General features: G+C 43.1%; 1 protein-coding gene across 2 annotated transcripts in view; it reads left to right on the top strand.

The window, feature by feature from the left end:
- The window catches only part of SLC37A3 (solute carrier family 37 member 3), a 25,357-nt gene extending 9,168 nt beyond the window's left edge, over positions 1–16,189 (top strand). For both annotated transcript variants that reach the window (XM_075503256.1, XM_075503265.1), the window contains exons 6-15: positions 181–326; positions 974–1,070; positions 2,181–2,265; positions 3,314–3,495; positions 6,023–6,164; positions 7,401–7,502; positions 9,429–9,476; positions 10,448–10,599; positions 12,359–12,424; positions 13,284–16,189. In XM_075503256.1, the coding sequence (XP_075359371.1) occupies positions 181–326; positions 974–1,070; positions 2,181–2,265; positions 3,314–3,495; positions 6,023–6,164; positions 7,401–7,502; positions 9,429–9,476; positions 10,448–10,599; positions 12,359–12,424; positions 13,284–13,376 (1,113 nt within the window). In that variant the 3' untranslated portion in view covers positions 13,377–16,189. The remainder of the gene's footprint in view (positions 1–180; positions 327–973; positions 1,071–2,180; positions 2,266–3,313; positions 3,496–6,022; positions 6,165–7,400; positions 7,503–9,428; positions 9,477–10,447; positions 10,600–12,358; positions 12,425–13,283) is intronic.

The raw sequence follows: 16,189 nt of genomic DNA, 5'->3' as shown, positions 1-16,189 counted from the left end.
GGGTGCTGTTAGCTCTGAGCTGTTTCTTAAACAATGCCAGGCTTGCCTCTGGCCTGGCCCCTGCGGGGCACCTTCTCCCTGAAATGTTATTTCTTTTTAGGACCCCGCTTCTGCCTGGCTTTCAGCAGTAGCCTCAGGGTTTCTTCTGTGTTTGTTTTGATTTTTTTCCCTCCTCTCTAGGTATTCTTCTTTGGCACACTCACAGAATGGTTGCATTTCTACAACAAGTGGTTCTACTGCTGTCTCTGGGTTGTGAATGGCTTGCTGCAGTCCACTGGTTGGCCCTGCGTGGTTGCTGTCATGGGTAATTGGTTTGGAAAAGCTGGGTAAGTTGAGTTTTCTTCAGTGACTCACTTATCTGACCTGCTGAGTAGCAGATTGAGCTGAAAGTCTGAAACCAAAAAGGTCAACTGTTAGGTCAGAATTAAAGTTAAAGTTATGTGGGATGAAATATGCCTTACTTGTTACTATCATTTTTTTTTTTCTTTTTTCTCTGGAGCCACAGAACAGCTTGGTGTGAACACAATTGTATGTGTTAAAGGCACAAGTTCAAACTTCAAAAGTCCTGTAGTGCAGAGTGGCTGAATTTGAATTTTCATGCCACTGGAAAACCTATTTCTGTCTACTTACCACTGAAGAGACTGAATGGAAACTGATTCATTGTAGGATCAACTCTGTCTCTTTGGGGTATTGCAGATGAGCTCCAGCCATAGCTTATAACCCCGTTGTTGCCAGCTCACCTCTGCTGTAGCACAGGTGTTTCAGGATAGAACATTCCTTGCTTATCTATTTTTTACCCCCAAGTTATTCTGTGTTTTATTTTAAGTGACCTTTGAGTATCTTTGAAGTGGACTGGGAGAATGCTGTAACTTTATTCATAAGTTAAAGTTCACTCGAATGTTATATCTTTGTCTTGCTCGTAATGTCATCTATCCCTGCATTGCCTTTTTCAAATTTTCTTTCCCTTCTGCAGGAGGGGTTTTGTGTTTGGACTCTGGAGTGCCTGTGCATCTGTGGGAAATATCCTCGGGGCGTTCCTTGCCTCCTGTGTTCTCAAATACGGCTATGAGGTAGGTATTGCTGTCTGGCTTCTAGCTAGGACTGAATGTCTGATTGGGTTATGAGAGACTAGTTTCTTACCCTATCTCTAAGAGATAACAGGCTCAGAGTGTGCAGTTTCATCTTCCTGAATTCTGTGGTAGCAAGCTGTAGGCAGAATAGAAAGGGTATTCCTTTCCTGACCCTTCCAAGTTGGGAGAAATGAGCCTGAGACATCTCTGTAAATGGGACTGATGTTGTTGAGGTGCCTTAATGTCATAGTATACCCTCTTCTGATTTGGGTGGCTTAAAGTGCTCTTCAGAGTCATCCATCGCAGGTTCTCACTTAACTGAAGTCACTGGTGCTGAATAGTGGTGAGGTTCTGACAGGCATGGAGGCATAGCTTCTATAACTGGGAAGAAGCCAGGCATGCGCTACGTTGCTGTAATGTGGCAGGCAGGCAACTGAATACAGGGAATGTAAGTGAACCGGCGTATCTTGCAGCACATGACCTATGAGGACAGGCTCACAGAGCTGAGCTTGTCGCTCTGGAGATGAGGCAGCTTAGGGTACCAAATAGCAGCCTTCCAAAGCCTGTGAGAAGATTGCTGAGAAATCAGAGCCAGACTTTCCTGGGTTGCACAGTGAGAGCGCTAAAAAGCAGAAGGTATAAAGTGAAGCAGGGACAGTTCCAACTGGATGTTTGGAAAACTATTTCACTATGAAGTTCGTTAAGCATTGGAACAAGGGGCCAGAGCCTGGAGGATCTGTCTTTGGAGGATTTCAAGACCTGATTGAACAAAGTCCTGAGCAACCTGGTCTGAATTTGGTGTTTGACCCTTCTTTGAGCAGTCCCTTCCAATATAGCTGGATCTGTGGTTATTTTGGGTGAGCTCCTTCCTCACTGCTGTCACCTCAGTACACTAAAACAGCTGTTTCAATGTGGTCCTTCAGCCTAGATAGGACTGAATCTGTTCAGGAGATGCAGAGATCACTTGTTTCCAAGTTTTATGGATGTAGTCTGGGTTGTTGTAGCTGTGTTCACTCTCTGACAAGGTTGGAAAGTAAAGAAACTCTCCTTAGTCAGGGAAGCCTATATGACTGACAGTGTTTTAAAAAATAATCATTTATTTATCTTCAGTATGCTTTCTTGGTGACTGCCTCAGTACAGTTTGCTGGAGGAGTCATTGTCTTCTTTGGGCTCCTGACATCACCGAAGGAAGTGGGTAAGTAGAAGAGGGCTGTAGCATTTCAGTCCCTTCATGGAAAGCAGATCTGCAGCTTTCCATGTAGTACTAAAAGTACTGCTCATTCTGACAGCGCTTATCCTCAGGGCTCTTATAAAATGGTGTTGCACTTTAGTGTATTTAATGGAGCAAATGCTTTACTCTCCAAGATCACACTAAATGCCACTGTGCATCGTGTGTATAGGGTCTGGATATTTTAAAGAGCAAAATAAAACAGCCTAGCTCTAACATCTCCATTAGGATGTGCCTAATTATCAGTTTTTCTTCACCTGGAAAATCAGTATTTTTTAAAGAAACAGTAGCCAAACTGATAACTGGCTATTGTAGGAGAAAACTATGGCAAGCCTTAACTGTGCAGTGGGAAGGGAAAATACTTTTCGTCTGCAGGTCTCCCACAGCGGTTAAATAGCTCTCAGGTTGGATATGGTCCTTCTCTGAGAAGATGGTAGGCAAGCCAAAGTGTAACAGGAAAACAAAAGAACTTTTGGGCCTTGACAGGGCCATGGAGGAGGTTTCCCAGGTGCCTGCAAAGGCTATAAAGTTGGTAGCACTAAAACTACCATAAAGCAGCCCAGAAAGCACAGTGCATTTCCTAGGGTTTCCGTTCCAGCTTAGGCGTTAACAGGCAGCAGCTGTCTGAGTAGTTCCTGGTACACTCAGCCTCCATGCTCAAGGGAAGTGGTACCCAGGAGCCAGGTCTGAGGATCCCAACCACTAAATAAGGGGGGAAATGCACTAATTTGTTGTGTCTTCCAACTAATGGCCAGACACTCAGAACAGAAAAAGCCGACGTCAGGATCAGACAGAATACTTTCAAGAGCACTAGAAGACAAAGGGTAGAAACTGGCGACACTGCAGAACACCATCTAGAAGAGTTTCTAAGCCAAAGGAGGATGGAGGTATGGGAGAGCAGGGGAATTGCCAGAAGGGAGAATTGCTTAAAAGAAGCGAGTGTAGCTTTAGAGTGGGGAGAGGGTGAACAGGCTGTGGTCCGTTTTTCCTTTTGCATATCCCTTGTAAAACTTAGGCCTCCCTGAGCTTGGAGCAGATGAAGACAGCAGTGTGGAGGAAGATGCCAACAGACCTTTAATGGGCAATGATGATGCAGATGATGATGACCGGAACTACTCTATTCAAGCAACTGACACTGACAACCAGCCACAGGCCATTGGCTTTTTCCAGGCTTGTTGCCTTCCGGGTGTAGTACTGGTGAGGACACAGATTCTTGAGTGAGATCTGACTTACGTTGTTAAACATAAAGCTGACTCTCTGTTTTGTCAGCATTTGTTGACATCATTGTTAGTATGTTGACCACGTGTTGTAGCTGTTGACGTCTGAGTTCTTATGCTGTTAAAACCTTGGGTTTGGGACAGTTATCCTTGTGCGCATAGGTTATAATACTGTCCGGGTATGTGGTTGCATGTTGCTCTTCCCATCAGACTCCTGCTTCATGTAGTGCATGTAATGAGCCAACTAAGGGCAGCAGAGATTCCTGCCCTTTTTGCTGCTGAATTTAGAAGGCAGGCCATGAGCAAAGGTGGCTGTAGGATGCTTTCTTGGTAAGGTAGCTATGCTGCCCTGAGGAGTGGGATTGTCACTGCTAGCTGAGCATCACACAGCACTCTGTGGCACTGATATTGGGATTTGGGGTTTTTCAGGTGCCTTAAAGCAGAAAGCTGGCCTGAAAAGCTTTAATCAGCATGATGTAACATGTGGCAAAGTAGGCGTGGTTTTTATAAACAACTGGAAACAAGGCCAGTTTCCACATATCCTCATCCTGTCCCTTGTGTGAGAACTTGTACTTCTGCATCAGCAGTATTGCCCAATTCATGGGTTTGGTTCAGCTGAAAAATTAACCTGCCATTAAAAAACAATGTTAACTTTCTGTGTCGGCTGTGTGCCCCCTGAATACTAGAACCAGTACAAGAAAAAGGGGGCAGGGTGGCTGGCTCAGTAATATAGTGTGAACTATCTGGATTTGTTCATGAAGCAGAACTACTGAATATTGTCATACACCCTTAATGAATAAAGTGGTTGGTGGTTGTGATTAAGGCAACACAAAATCTAGAAGGGATGGGTGGATTGTCAGTGTTTAGAGTGCTGGACAGCCACAGTTCTGTTGTGAAGACCTTGGTTGAGGGATGGCAAAAGAAAGCATGCCCATCTTGAGTTCTTTCCTAATACGGCTAAATGCCCTATGAACTGTGGCTTGGTTTTGGTGGTGCTAAGAATGGGCTGATGTACAAAGAACCTTTAGGCAAAATTTCGTAGTGGTGGAGGCTGCCTCAGTTGATGTGTGACTTTTTTTTCATTGGCCAGAACATAAGGAGGTACTATACAACTGATGTTGCTGTTTCTGTACTTGGGATTTTGAGGACATGTTCTGTGCACTAACCCAGCAACATGAACACCTCTTAGTCTGTGAGTTTTATCTGATGTCAGATCAGTGCCCAGCCAAAGCAGGACACTGTGTCAGATCAGTAAGAGACCAAATACCGAGAAAACCTCCAAAGCCTTGTCAAGATTCTACAAAGACTTTGACATTTTTTTTTTTCTGTAGTTCCTCTCTTCTCCTGCTGAGTGATATGGTAGAAGAGTTTTAGTACAGACAGCTTTCCCCTGAGCCTCTAGAAATTCAATGTTCAATCACTCAGAAAATCTGGTAGACAGTTTCTAAGCATGTTGTAATAAATATCACTTCGTACAGTGCACTTTTCACACCCAGAGGCAGGAGAACTCTACCAAACATCCCCGTGTCTTACATGTATGCTGGAGATTAGTTTGTGTCCTGTAAGAGTGAAAAAGCATTAATAATACAGCTAAAAAGCATATATCTATTAAAATAATATAAATTTAGAAGAGATTATTTCCAGTTTAATATATAAAAAGATATGCTTTTTGAAATTCAAAGACAGGTGTGTACATACACATACAGTCTCAAAAGCTGTGATTCTAACAGGTTGGTTTTTCTGCCATCATCCTTGTTTACCTCTTCAAATATGGGTTTCTTGAACTGCTCTATCAGTGTTTATCAGGAGGCCTTACTGAAATAGTGTGCCTCGTCTCTCTGCATGCTGGGCCAGCAATCCTAGAGAACAAATCTTTGCCACACATGTGAAAGCTCTAAAGAAGGAGATCTCCTGCTAGCTAAGGAGAACTCGAGCCCAGCAGCCAAAAGCAGGAGGTTGTCTCAGCTGTTGGGTTTGGAAGCATGTGCTTAGCTTTGGCCAAACCTTTCATCTTGTGTCCTGGAATACCTGCCCGGGGATTATGAACGAAGCTTTCTCTTCTGGTGGTGTAAGCAGATGAACCTTTTGAGCAGCAAAAAATAGCACAGAGGAACTAATTCACATAACTTTTTTCAGCATGATGCACAGATGACTAAATCTCAAGCTTGTTTCATGTCACATGGTTGGCTCCCTTCTCTTCAGAAGGTGAATTAAATTTCCTTCATTTTTTGAAGCCTGGTGTCATTTCCTCTCAAGATTACACTGAAAGTGTTTTAACCTGTTGCATTCAGTGAAAAGAAAATAACCTTCTTGACAGTGATTTTTGTATTCCTGGGTCCCCTTTGATGTTCAGCATTAAGCTTTCATAATGCTGCCGCCTTAGGTGAAATGCAGAAGCACTTCCCCCCCGAAAGCTTTAACTGGATACAGAGCTTTATGGGAAGAAGCAGAAACACTGTTTGTATTTCTCAAGTGCTAACTGCTTGCTGGCTCTCTCTTTGTTCCAGTACTCTTTGGCCTATGCCTGCTTGAAACTGGTGAATTACTCATTCTTCTTCTGGCTGCCCTTCTACCTCAGCAACAACTTTGGATGGAAAGAAGCAGAAGCTGACCAGCTCTCGATCTGGTATGATGTGGGAGGAATCATAGGTGAGTGAGCAAGTGAATGACATCTTCCTGCAGTTGCCCTGCTAGCGTTTGAAAATGAAAGACAGCGAATGCAGCTCAGAGCAGTCATGTTCAATGGGATCTAGCTGTTTACTGAATACATGAAAAGCCTAGTGATGTATGTGGCTGCTTGGCTGTTTTTTTTTTTTTTTTCTCAAAAACACAGCCTATGTGAGCCCCCTAAAGAGTTTACATATAATTTAAAGGGCACTATCGTATTCTTGGACATTACCCCCAGCAGGCATTTTTCTTTACTGACTGGGACTTCTTGAAAAGTGCCATGTACAAAATGGTGTCCCTGCTGCTTGCTACTTCCTTTCTGACAGGTACCCTTGAGGAATAGTTTAGATCTGGACTTACTGTGTTCTGTACTGTCCCTTCTGTCCTGTATTTGTAAGAACAGACTCAGCACAGATCTCAGCGGAGCAGGCACAACTGTGTTATGTTCAGAAATAAAATGTAATTGCACTTGTTTCTGCTGGATGCAAAATCTGACCCTGTTCCTCCAGAATAAAGAACGTATTGTATATGTGTTTAGACTTCCACTCTCCTGTGCTCAGTTTCTTGCTTTATTACCTTGTCCGGTTAGCTTTCCTAGAATAGACATCCTTGTTTTGGTCTGTTCAGGGTCAGTTTTTTTGCCTCTGTGGCCTTTTCTATGTTAGGCTTTCTCAACATTCTAGTTTTTACCAGCAGAGAAGTTCCTATAGAGGTAGCAGTGATACATAAGGCGATTCTTATCAGCTATCGGCATTTGTTGCAATTAGTTGCACCTACCCCAAGTAGGTGGGACAGCAGGGAATGTGAGGCCCCTGTGTGCTAATGCTTTCCCTGTGAAAAACAACTGCCTTTTCCTGCACTTTCTGTTAAAGAATCCAGCCACAATGTTAAGCTTGCTTACATCCAGAGTTGTGGTGATCCTAGAGCTCTGATGGTCCTATAAGGGAAGGAAAAGGAAAGCAGGAGCATTGACTAGTTGTATGCCAGAAAAAAAGAAGTAATAAATTCCTGGGAAAGCAGTATGAGTAGTTTTCCCTGCTCTGAGACACTTAAGTTTACTGTTGTCTCTCTGTCTGAGGCGGTAAGGGCATGAGACTTAGTTTTCAGGATTTTAGAGAGAATGAGTATTGATGAGAAGGCAAGAGGCCACTGCACTCCGTGAAATGAGTTTTGTTCATTTTAGAATCCCGAGCCTGACAAGGATTTATTTTTTTGCAGGTGGGACTATCCAGGGCTTGATTTCTGATGTGCTACAGAAGAGAGCCCCAGTGCTAGCAATTAGCCTACTCTTTGCTGTAGGCTCTCTCTTTGGATACAGCCGTGAGTATGCTTTTGCTGTGCAGTGATAAGAGGTTCGTTTGGTGGTACTTAGAACCAGAGCACAGCCTGTTCTAATTATGCTTTCTGGTCTTGAAACTGCTTCTGGATCAGGGTGGTGCCTTTTGGTCTATTTTGCCTGAAGTGGGGGACTGTACAGAAAGAAATCTGTTCTCTGGTTAATGAGGTAGAAAAGAATTAGCTGAGTGGTTGGATTTCCCTGTACTGGTGAGTTACGGTAGTGATCCCTCTCCAGTGTCAGTGAGACTTTTGGCATTGTCATTGTATCAACACCACAACTGGCAGAGCAGGAAATCTCAGGTGCATCCCTATAGTAAGAGGAAAGAGAATCTGGGGACGGATCTGTGCTGGGGTATCTACAAAGAGGCAGAAGCTCTTGGCCTTCACCACTTATGCTTCTGTAAGTGGTGAAATTTAAGAGTTTCTGCCTCTTTTATAGTAGATATAGTTCTCAGTGATTGGTTATTGAAAGGAGTCTGTCAGGAAAACTGAGTGGAATGAAACAGGCAGCTCTCGTTTCTATGAAACATCTATGAAGCTCTACTAAGTGTAACAGTTTTGTGTCTTCAGACGTGGTGTCCTGTGTTACCAGAGTGCTTTAACTCCCTGGGATGTCGTTTCACTTCTCTGTGTCTTCCTCCAAAATGGGGTGGCAATACAGACCAGCTTTTATAGAACACTTTGAGATCTGTGGACAGAAATCGCTGCCAGAGCTGGACACGAACAGTAAAGTGCGCCTTTCAGAAGCATGCTGGTCCCAAAGTGAGGTCAATAAGGTATAATCATTAAATAGCAAGGACTGGGTTCGGTGGAGTTTTGTAGGCTCTTGTGCTAACTCATTATTTTCAAAAGTGAATTGGAAGCAAATATAAAATTATTGCTGACGAAGCTTGAAGTTTGTTCTAGGTAGCAGAGCAGCCAGAGGTCCAAGTGTCTTGTGTTTAGCTCTGTCCAGCCAGATAGGGAAGGCTCAGACAGGTGATACAAAGTTACTGCAGTGTGATAATTAAATGTCCATCAGCCAAACCAGGAAACCTTTTCATGCTCATAGTGGGTTGCACATAAGAGTAATAATGGCCTGAGAATATGTGAAGAAGGCTGCAACTTGCCTTATGCATGATAACTTGACCATGTGTGGGCCCTAAGTTGAAGTGGTGAGTTAGGAATTCAGGTGATGCCTGGAAGTGAGGCATCGGGGAAAACAGTGTCTGAAAGGCACTGAGAGACTGTGGTGGAAAACCAGCTGCATGTACACAGTATGCTGCTGTACCTGGAAAGGCAAGCAGAACCTGTAGATACCCAAGCATGGCTTTGTAAGGAGCAGCGAGGATATGGGGTTTTGCATTTTTTTTTACTTTATTGTGCAGTATTGTTTAGGCAGTTGTTGGATTACTACCTCCAGATCAAATCTCTGTATTTTAGAAAAGATGTTGGAAAATTCAGAATGAGTTGAAGGGTGATTCAAGTGCGGAATACTTTATGGTGGGAGAAATTGAGTTGAGTCTAACTTCCCCAGAGAGGCAGAGGGAGGATTCTCTTACTGTTCAAATGGACTTTCAAGGAGGGTAAATGCAAGCTCTGTGTCATAGAAAGAGGCATAACAAGGGCTGGAACCCAGAGCCAGGTAAATCTGATGTCGAAATAGGGCACAAAATTTTAATGGCAAAGGTGAGTTTTCTACTCTAAAGTGCTGTTGGGAAACTTCTGGGTCTTTAGTCTCTAAATGCTTTTGCAGTAAGACTAATCTTTGTAGAAGTCTCTAGTCAAATAGTAGTTATTCTTGTCACTGTGTAGCTAATTGAACAGGCAGTTCAAACTGGATGTTTGCATGCTTCTTTCTGATCCTAAATAAGTGGCTTTCTCAAGTTCGTTTGTTTTATTTACACTTATCTGGACTTTTTCTTGCAGGTTCTCCAAACAGCAAACCTATCAATGCTGTCATCATGACAATTACAGGTACCTTATCAAATGCCACTGTTATGCTAGTAGACATGTATATACATTGCAGAAAAATCAGTAACACCAGCCTCAGGTGGTGGTAATGCATTTGTGTGTGCTGCTGTCTCTGCTGGTTTTGCAGAAAGTAAAATCTGGGGCCCAATTTCTGTTACTTTTGGAATGCAGCTGTAGGAAAACTGCCTTACAGAGGGAGGTATAGAATATAGACTATAGCATAATGGCTTGGAACTAAAGGGGTCTGCCTTGGCTCAGTATGATGAGGATGGATTTATGCCAAAATACCTAGCAGTGATCTGGTATCTGAGGAAGTGTATATATGGCAAAGTCATGAGCTGCAGCTCAAATTTGAGGGTGTTTGTCTGTCAGAACCCCAAATGCCCTGTGTACTGTGAGAGGTCACAAGCTTTGTGTGCTACCAGACATACTGTGCTGTGTTATGGAATTAAGATTAGCCTGCATGAATAGAGCCTTTCTTTTCAAACACTCCTACTTCAGAACTCTCTGTCCTGTTGCATTTTTTTCCCCTTCCATCGCCTTCACCAGTCCCTGGAGAATGAGGCAGTAGCATGGGGGTATACTACTCCAAAGTAGAAATGTGTCTAAATCTGCTTTGTGTTGAGGGTTTGTATAAGCATGCTGTTCAAAAGTAGCTTTCTGTATTCAGTTTGGTGTATCTTGACTCTTCCTGCAGAGTGTGCCACAGCTAATTACCTCGTTTTTGCTGTTGGATGAAAATGTGCTTGTTGGCAATTTCTTTGTGTGTACTCCAGGTACATAAGGTGTGCCATGGCCGTATGCTTCAGCTGCGAGGGTACACTGCTACCTACAATTAGTCTGTGACCACTGTCCCTAGACTTAATCTTTTTCCTGAGCTTTGCATGGTAGAAAATCTGTGTTTTGAAGATGTTCTGTTGAGAATCTCTCCTCATGCTTGTTTTGCACCAAGGCTGTTTTCTTGGCACTTCCAGGATTTTTCATCGGAGGCCCTTCTAACATGATCAGTTCTGCAATTTCTGCTGACCTGGGGCGCCAGGATCTGGTGAAAGGCAGCAGTGAGGCTCTGGCAACGGTCACAGGAATTGTGGATGGAACTGGCAGTATTGGTGCAGCAGTGGGCCAGGTGAGGCTACCAAAGGAAAATAGCGGTCTGGGGAAGGAGGCAGTCTCTGTTGTGGTTAGAGATGTTAGCTCATTCCTCAATCCAAAGTTACATGGGGAGAGAGAGAGAGAGAAAGCAAGGGTTGACTTTTTTTTTTTTAATTATTTATTTATTTAAGAAACAACCAAGGGAACATGTGCGTTTTAAGCTTCCAGTGGAACCAATTGAATTAAGAACTAAACTAAGTATTCATAGTGCTAATGTTATGGCACTTTTATAAGTCACATGAATTTCAGAGACTTTCATATCCTGAACTCCAAAAAGCAAGTAAAGGTCAGCTTCACAAAGAGCAGAAATAAAATATTTTTAAGTTTGTTTGGGATTTTTTGTTCAAAGGTAATAGCAAAACCTTTGCTTACAGAAAAGTTTACCTGTATAACTGAGTAAAATTAGAATACCTATTATGAATGTTACAGTGTTTATAAAGTAATTTAAAGTTTGCTCTTATTTGTGGTTCCCCTTGTTATCTATGGATGTCTTTTATACCTTGTAAATCCAGTGCCACCTGCTTTGCTAGTCCTTACAGTATGCTGCCAGAAGTCTGAAGACTAGGCTGTTGCAGAAAAGGAATCTGTCAGTGTGCCCACTGGGGACATTCTTTCTTCTCAAATACAAGTGTTAACTATGTGGAAGAACACAGTGGTGCTTTGGGGAGGGGAGGATTTAGTAGAAAGATTGGAGCCAGTTCTATTCCAGGCATCCTCTAGTGATGGTAAAATACCAAGGACGCAGGCAAGGCATACAAGTTTCTTTTCTGGAAAGGGATTTGGGTTTGTTCTTGCCCTTGATTGCCCGATAAATACAATTGTTCAGTCTCTGTTTTGTAGGAAAGATGCTGCTTAGCTCCATTAAACATGGAAAATTACAAGTGCTTTGTGGACATCTTAAATTGCACTGTTACACTCAATGTTCTTCTTGCATTGTCTACAGTGCTTCTGTCTTCCCCCACACATACCACTCAAACTTACATCATCATAAAAATTGGGTCTTTAGTTCTGAAAAATTCCACCTGCCTCCCATTCTAACATTGCATTTATTTCAACAGAGACAACTATGATGTCATTCTGGGGGTGTGTGAATAACAGCAAACGCACAATGAACATGTTAGAAATTCAGATCCTGTTTTGTGCTAATATACCCAGTAGTGAAGAAGGGAGGCCCTTGTACAGCATCTGAATATAAATCTGCTAATTGGGAATACATTTTCTTTTGTAGCCTGTATAGTCCTATTGAACTAGGATGCAGTTCAGAACAGACTGTAGTCTCAAGTATCTTGCCTACGATGAAGGGTTAAGTAGTCAGTGGTTGCACAGCTCTTGAAAATGCGTCCTGTGTAATTTATAAGCCATTCTAGAGCTTTTAGTTCTTCTGAGAGTACTTACATCCACTTATGTCCCAGTGTTCTGTGCAAAAACCTTGTATTCAGCGGAGTCAATTTGTCACCCTTTGAAACTGTAGTTGAGTTCTGTCTTTATGCTGCTGTGAGTTACTGTAAAGCTTCAGGATGGTATCTCCGCTTTGCTGAGACTGTGGGTTTTATACAGAAAGGCTGCTGTCCTGAGTCATCTCTTCTGACAGGAAAAGATCAGCTGGAAGGTTTTGTGACCAGCTCTGTATGGAGTGTTAACGGCCCACAAATTCTAGAAAATGAAAGAGTAATGCCTGAAAGTCATGCTTATCTTCCCAGTTTGAATAATTTTTTTTCCTCCTTTCTTTTTAGTATCTAGTGTCTTTGATCCAGGAGAACCTGGGCTGGATGTGGGTTTTCTATTTCTTTATTCTAATGGTAAGAAATATCCTTTTTTAGAACTCTTTGTCAAAGTTCAATTTGCGATAGAAAGTTTTTATGAGAACCTGAAAATTGTGACTTAGACGTGCAATCTATTTCTGCAGCAGCTGCAAACTCTGATGCCATTCTCAAAGTGGTCTATGCTGTGCCTTTGCCTCAGGGTGTCTAAATCAACTGGGTTCATTTTGGATCCTTTATAGTCACATTGGCCAACGGGAACTGAGATTGTGGCAGAGGCACAAAAATACTTGCCTAAAAATATCTGTATGCATTTCATAAAGCTCATACCACCTGACTGACTTCCAAGGCAGGAGTTTTTCCTCCTTCATCTTCATGATATGTAGTTCCTAATATTTTCAGGGAGCTGAAGTTAAGCTGCTTGTTTGTTAGCCCTTGAAGATTAGTGGAAGGAGTGATGAGGATCGTGAAACTAAAATGAAAATGTCTTGCCCTGGTATACCACTGGGGGTGAAGACCATTCAGGCCCTGATCTCCTCAGCCATGGCCGCAGTGGTGAATGCTGTACAATTCACCCGTTCTTCCCTGCTGGAAGTGCCAGGAATTGTCTTTGCATCTGTGCTAACAAGGGAAAAGGCCACTTTGGTAAGAAGCAGAGGTGGCCAGGAGGAAGGCTGTTGAGGAGGTGAAGAGCTCATCTTAATGAAGAGAAGATCATGACAGCTGAAATCTTATGAGCTTTCCTGCAAGCTCGGTCCTTCCACCTGCTGTGCCACTTTGTCATCACTTCTCTTAGCCTGCATCTTTCTGAGGAGGCCTTGAATGCACATTGGAGTGCAGGATGGCTGCAGCTATGGTTGCTCTGTGCTAATTGTCCTGAATGTGCTTCTTTTCACAGACGAGTTCAACAATCCTGTTCATTTCACCATTAATAGTGAGGGAGATCAAATTGCTTCTGCATGAGCGGCGCCTGCGAATGCTGGCTGAGTGACTTCTGCTTGCCTCTGGAAGGACTGTTGTACGGACCTGACAGCTGGGAGCTGACAGCTGGACTCAAAAGTCTGGGAGACTTGTTTCTTACATACTCCAGGTTTGGACTAATTCAAAACGGCTCTGCAAGACTTGACTGACCTGCCTTTGCGAGCTCAATAGTGAAGTACCAAATACTCATCCTGAGACCACCTGCATCATGGAGCTGCTGACCTAAGCTAGACAGACAATCCACGGGACTGGAGGATTGTCCTGGCCTACCAGACTCTTCCATGTCAGCAGTCACACTAGGGTCTTCTGTTGGGTGGTCTCACTGCTATACCCTTTCTTATTTATTTCTGGATGTCCTGACCAAAGGTCAACTGTTTAAAACTGACAGTAGAGAGGCTGTCGTGCAATGAATTTTGATGCTCTGTTGTGCCGGTGAAATCATACAGTGCATTCATTATGATCACTTTAGCTTTTAGAAAGGGCAAAAATAATTATTTGGAATTTGCGCTGTACAGTTGTTTAAAAAGTGCTATTGCAAAATCCCTGCACAGACGGACCTCTGCTATCCCGAGCTATTCACTGTCACGTATTCCAGTAGATTCACATGGAGAAGTTACCTCCATATTTGGTTTTAGCATTTTTTAATAATAATAATATTACTAATCTCTGGGAAATGAGATTTTGGTTTTTAACTATTTAAGCAGACAAATAGTGTGCAATACTTTACTGTGATCTCTGAGAATAAGCCTTAATAGATCCTTTGTGTCTAAAGGATCCTTGAATGGCTTTGGAGATCAGTAATGGGACACAAGTACTTTCACTACTGCTTTGTTATTTGAACTCTGATCAATACTGACCAAAATGGGACTGTCAGGTGACCCTCTGAAGGAAGCCGGTGTCATTGATTTCAAACTCATTGGGCAACTGCTCATCTCCAGCAAAGAGAAGCAGAATGGAATTAAAGGGATTTAAAGGGACCTGGCTGCTCTTGGACATGGGCTTCCAGACAGGGACTGAAGCGTACTCGTGGAATAGCATCAATGAGCAAGTGCTGCTGTCTTCCCCCATGCTCCCTCTGCCTATGGCTGCATAGGGGACCTCAAGCTCCAGGGTTTTAAAGCTTGAGTTGTGTCTTGAAGAGAAAGGTAGGTGCAAGTCAGCACTAAAAACAGGTGACTACACTTAGTATGGTGGTATTTGAGCATCTTGCAGTACTGCGGTGAGCAGAGTGACCGACTGACACCTCTAATGTTTGTTGGTGATGTTAATGGGATTGTCGAGTAACTTCTCAACAAATTGTTTTCTGCTTATGCCTTGGGATGTTTCATTGTAATGGGTATGCGTTAACCAGCAGAACTTCTGATCAAATACTCCATGTAACTACTCAGCGATGCCTGGATGGGGGTGGGAGGCAGGGAAATTCTTGGAGCTGAAAATTGAAACTTTTTAAATGGGAAAAGTTGCCTTTTTAAAATGTACAGTGATTTTTATTTTTTTTTTAAATTTATGAATGTCAATTTTTAGTCATGTGTTGATTGTAATGAGTGGAACATTATTAGTGCCTTACGGTTTTACTGTATTGAACGGTTGCTTGGTGATTGCTGCTTCTGCAGTGACAGCTCTGTGCACAGCTTTGCTTACTGTGAAACTCAGTTGCTGCATTTTATACTTTTTTTGAGAGTCTCTTTCTTTCTTTCTTTCTTTCTTTCTTGGTGGAGGTGATTCTTGCGTTTTTTGCTAACCCTTGAAAAATTTCAGTGCTTGGGAAAATGATGCCATTAAGCTGATGAGGGACCTGAATCCTGTTCTTGTCTCTTCTCATTCCCATTCCAATTTTTGCCTGTATAATTAGAGCAGGAGACTGAGAATCTATCATCCTGTTCTCAGAATTATGCCCTGGGGTTAGTGTTCACATCCCAAGCTACTCATTACCCCCTGTACAAACAGAATCAAAACTCCCTGAAATTTAGTTCTAAAATTGATGGCGGCACCGTTTGCCCCAGCCGCAGTGTCTGAGAATCTGTGGTTTCAAATTCCAACCTGGATGAGCTTTTTGGCCAGCCGTCTGGGCACTAGATAAGCTTCTGATGAAAGGTGGGGTGGGAAAGGGACGTTGCTGGGGTCGGGGGGAGGAGAGGCAGGCCCCTGTAACAAATGGTTTCCTGTAAACAGTTCTGTCCCCTCTTGAGAAGTGTCAGATGTGTTGTGAGCGCTGCAAACACAAGCTGCCCAGCAGCTCGCATGTAAGTGTGCGGCGGTGCTTTGAGGCCACCCTCAATTAGCGAGGCGTGCCTGTGACTTCAGGATTGTTTTGCTGTTGTTGTCCTGGATTTTTGGTTCTGTGTATTTCCTCAAGGTGCTCAGATGGAGAAAGGTTTTCAGTCTGATCATGTCCAAACTGATCTCACATGAATAAACTTACTTTGACTTGAGCTGGGCTAATTCTTCCGTGTGCTTTATTCCACTCTTCTCAATGCAGTGCTGCTGAGCGTGCTTCTGTTCCTCCTCCTTATAGGCCTGGCTCTAACAGCTGCTTTTCACTCAGCTGCTGTGAAGACCTGAGCCCTAACGCTGACACCAAACCCTCATCCCAACCTAAAAGGGGACCACGTTCCCGCATGATGCAGTTTGGCACTCTTCCTGGTCAATCTTGCGAGAAGCTTTGTGAGAGTCCCCTAACAGAGATGCCTATAACGGTATAATTAATGGTCGTAAATAAAGAAGCCAGAACATATACTTGGTTTGATTTATTTATTTGTTGATCTGCGTGTAGAAGTCAGATGTTCTTTCCTTGAAATTAAACGTGCCATGTGGCTGCTGGCC

This window comes from Mycteria americana, chromosome 1 (assembly GCF_035582795.1).
Source record: "Mycteria americana isolate JAX WOST 10 ecotype Jacksonville Zoo and Gardens chromosome 1, USCA_MyAme_1.0, whole genome shotgun sequence".
Classification (NCBI taxonomy): Eukaryota; Metazoa; Chordata; class Aves; order Ciconiiformes; family Ciconiidae; genus Mycteria; species Mycteria americana.
This window is presented reverse-complemented; position numbering and strand designations above follow the sequence as displayed.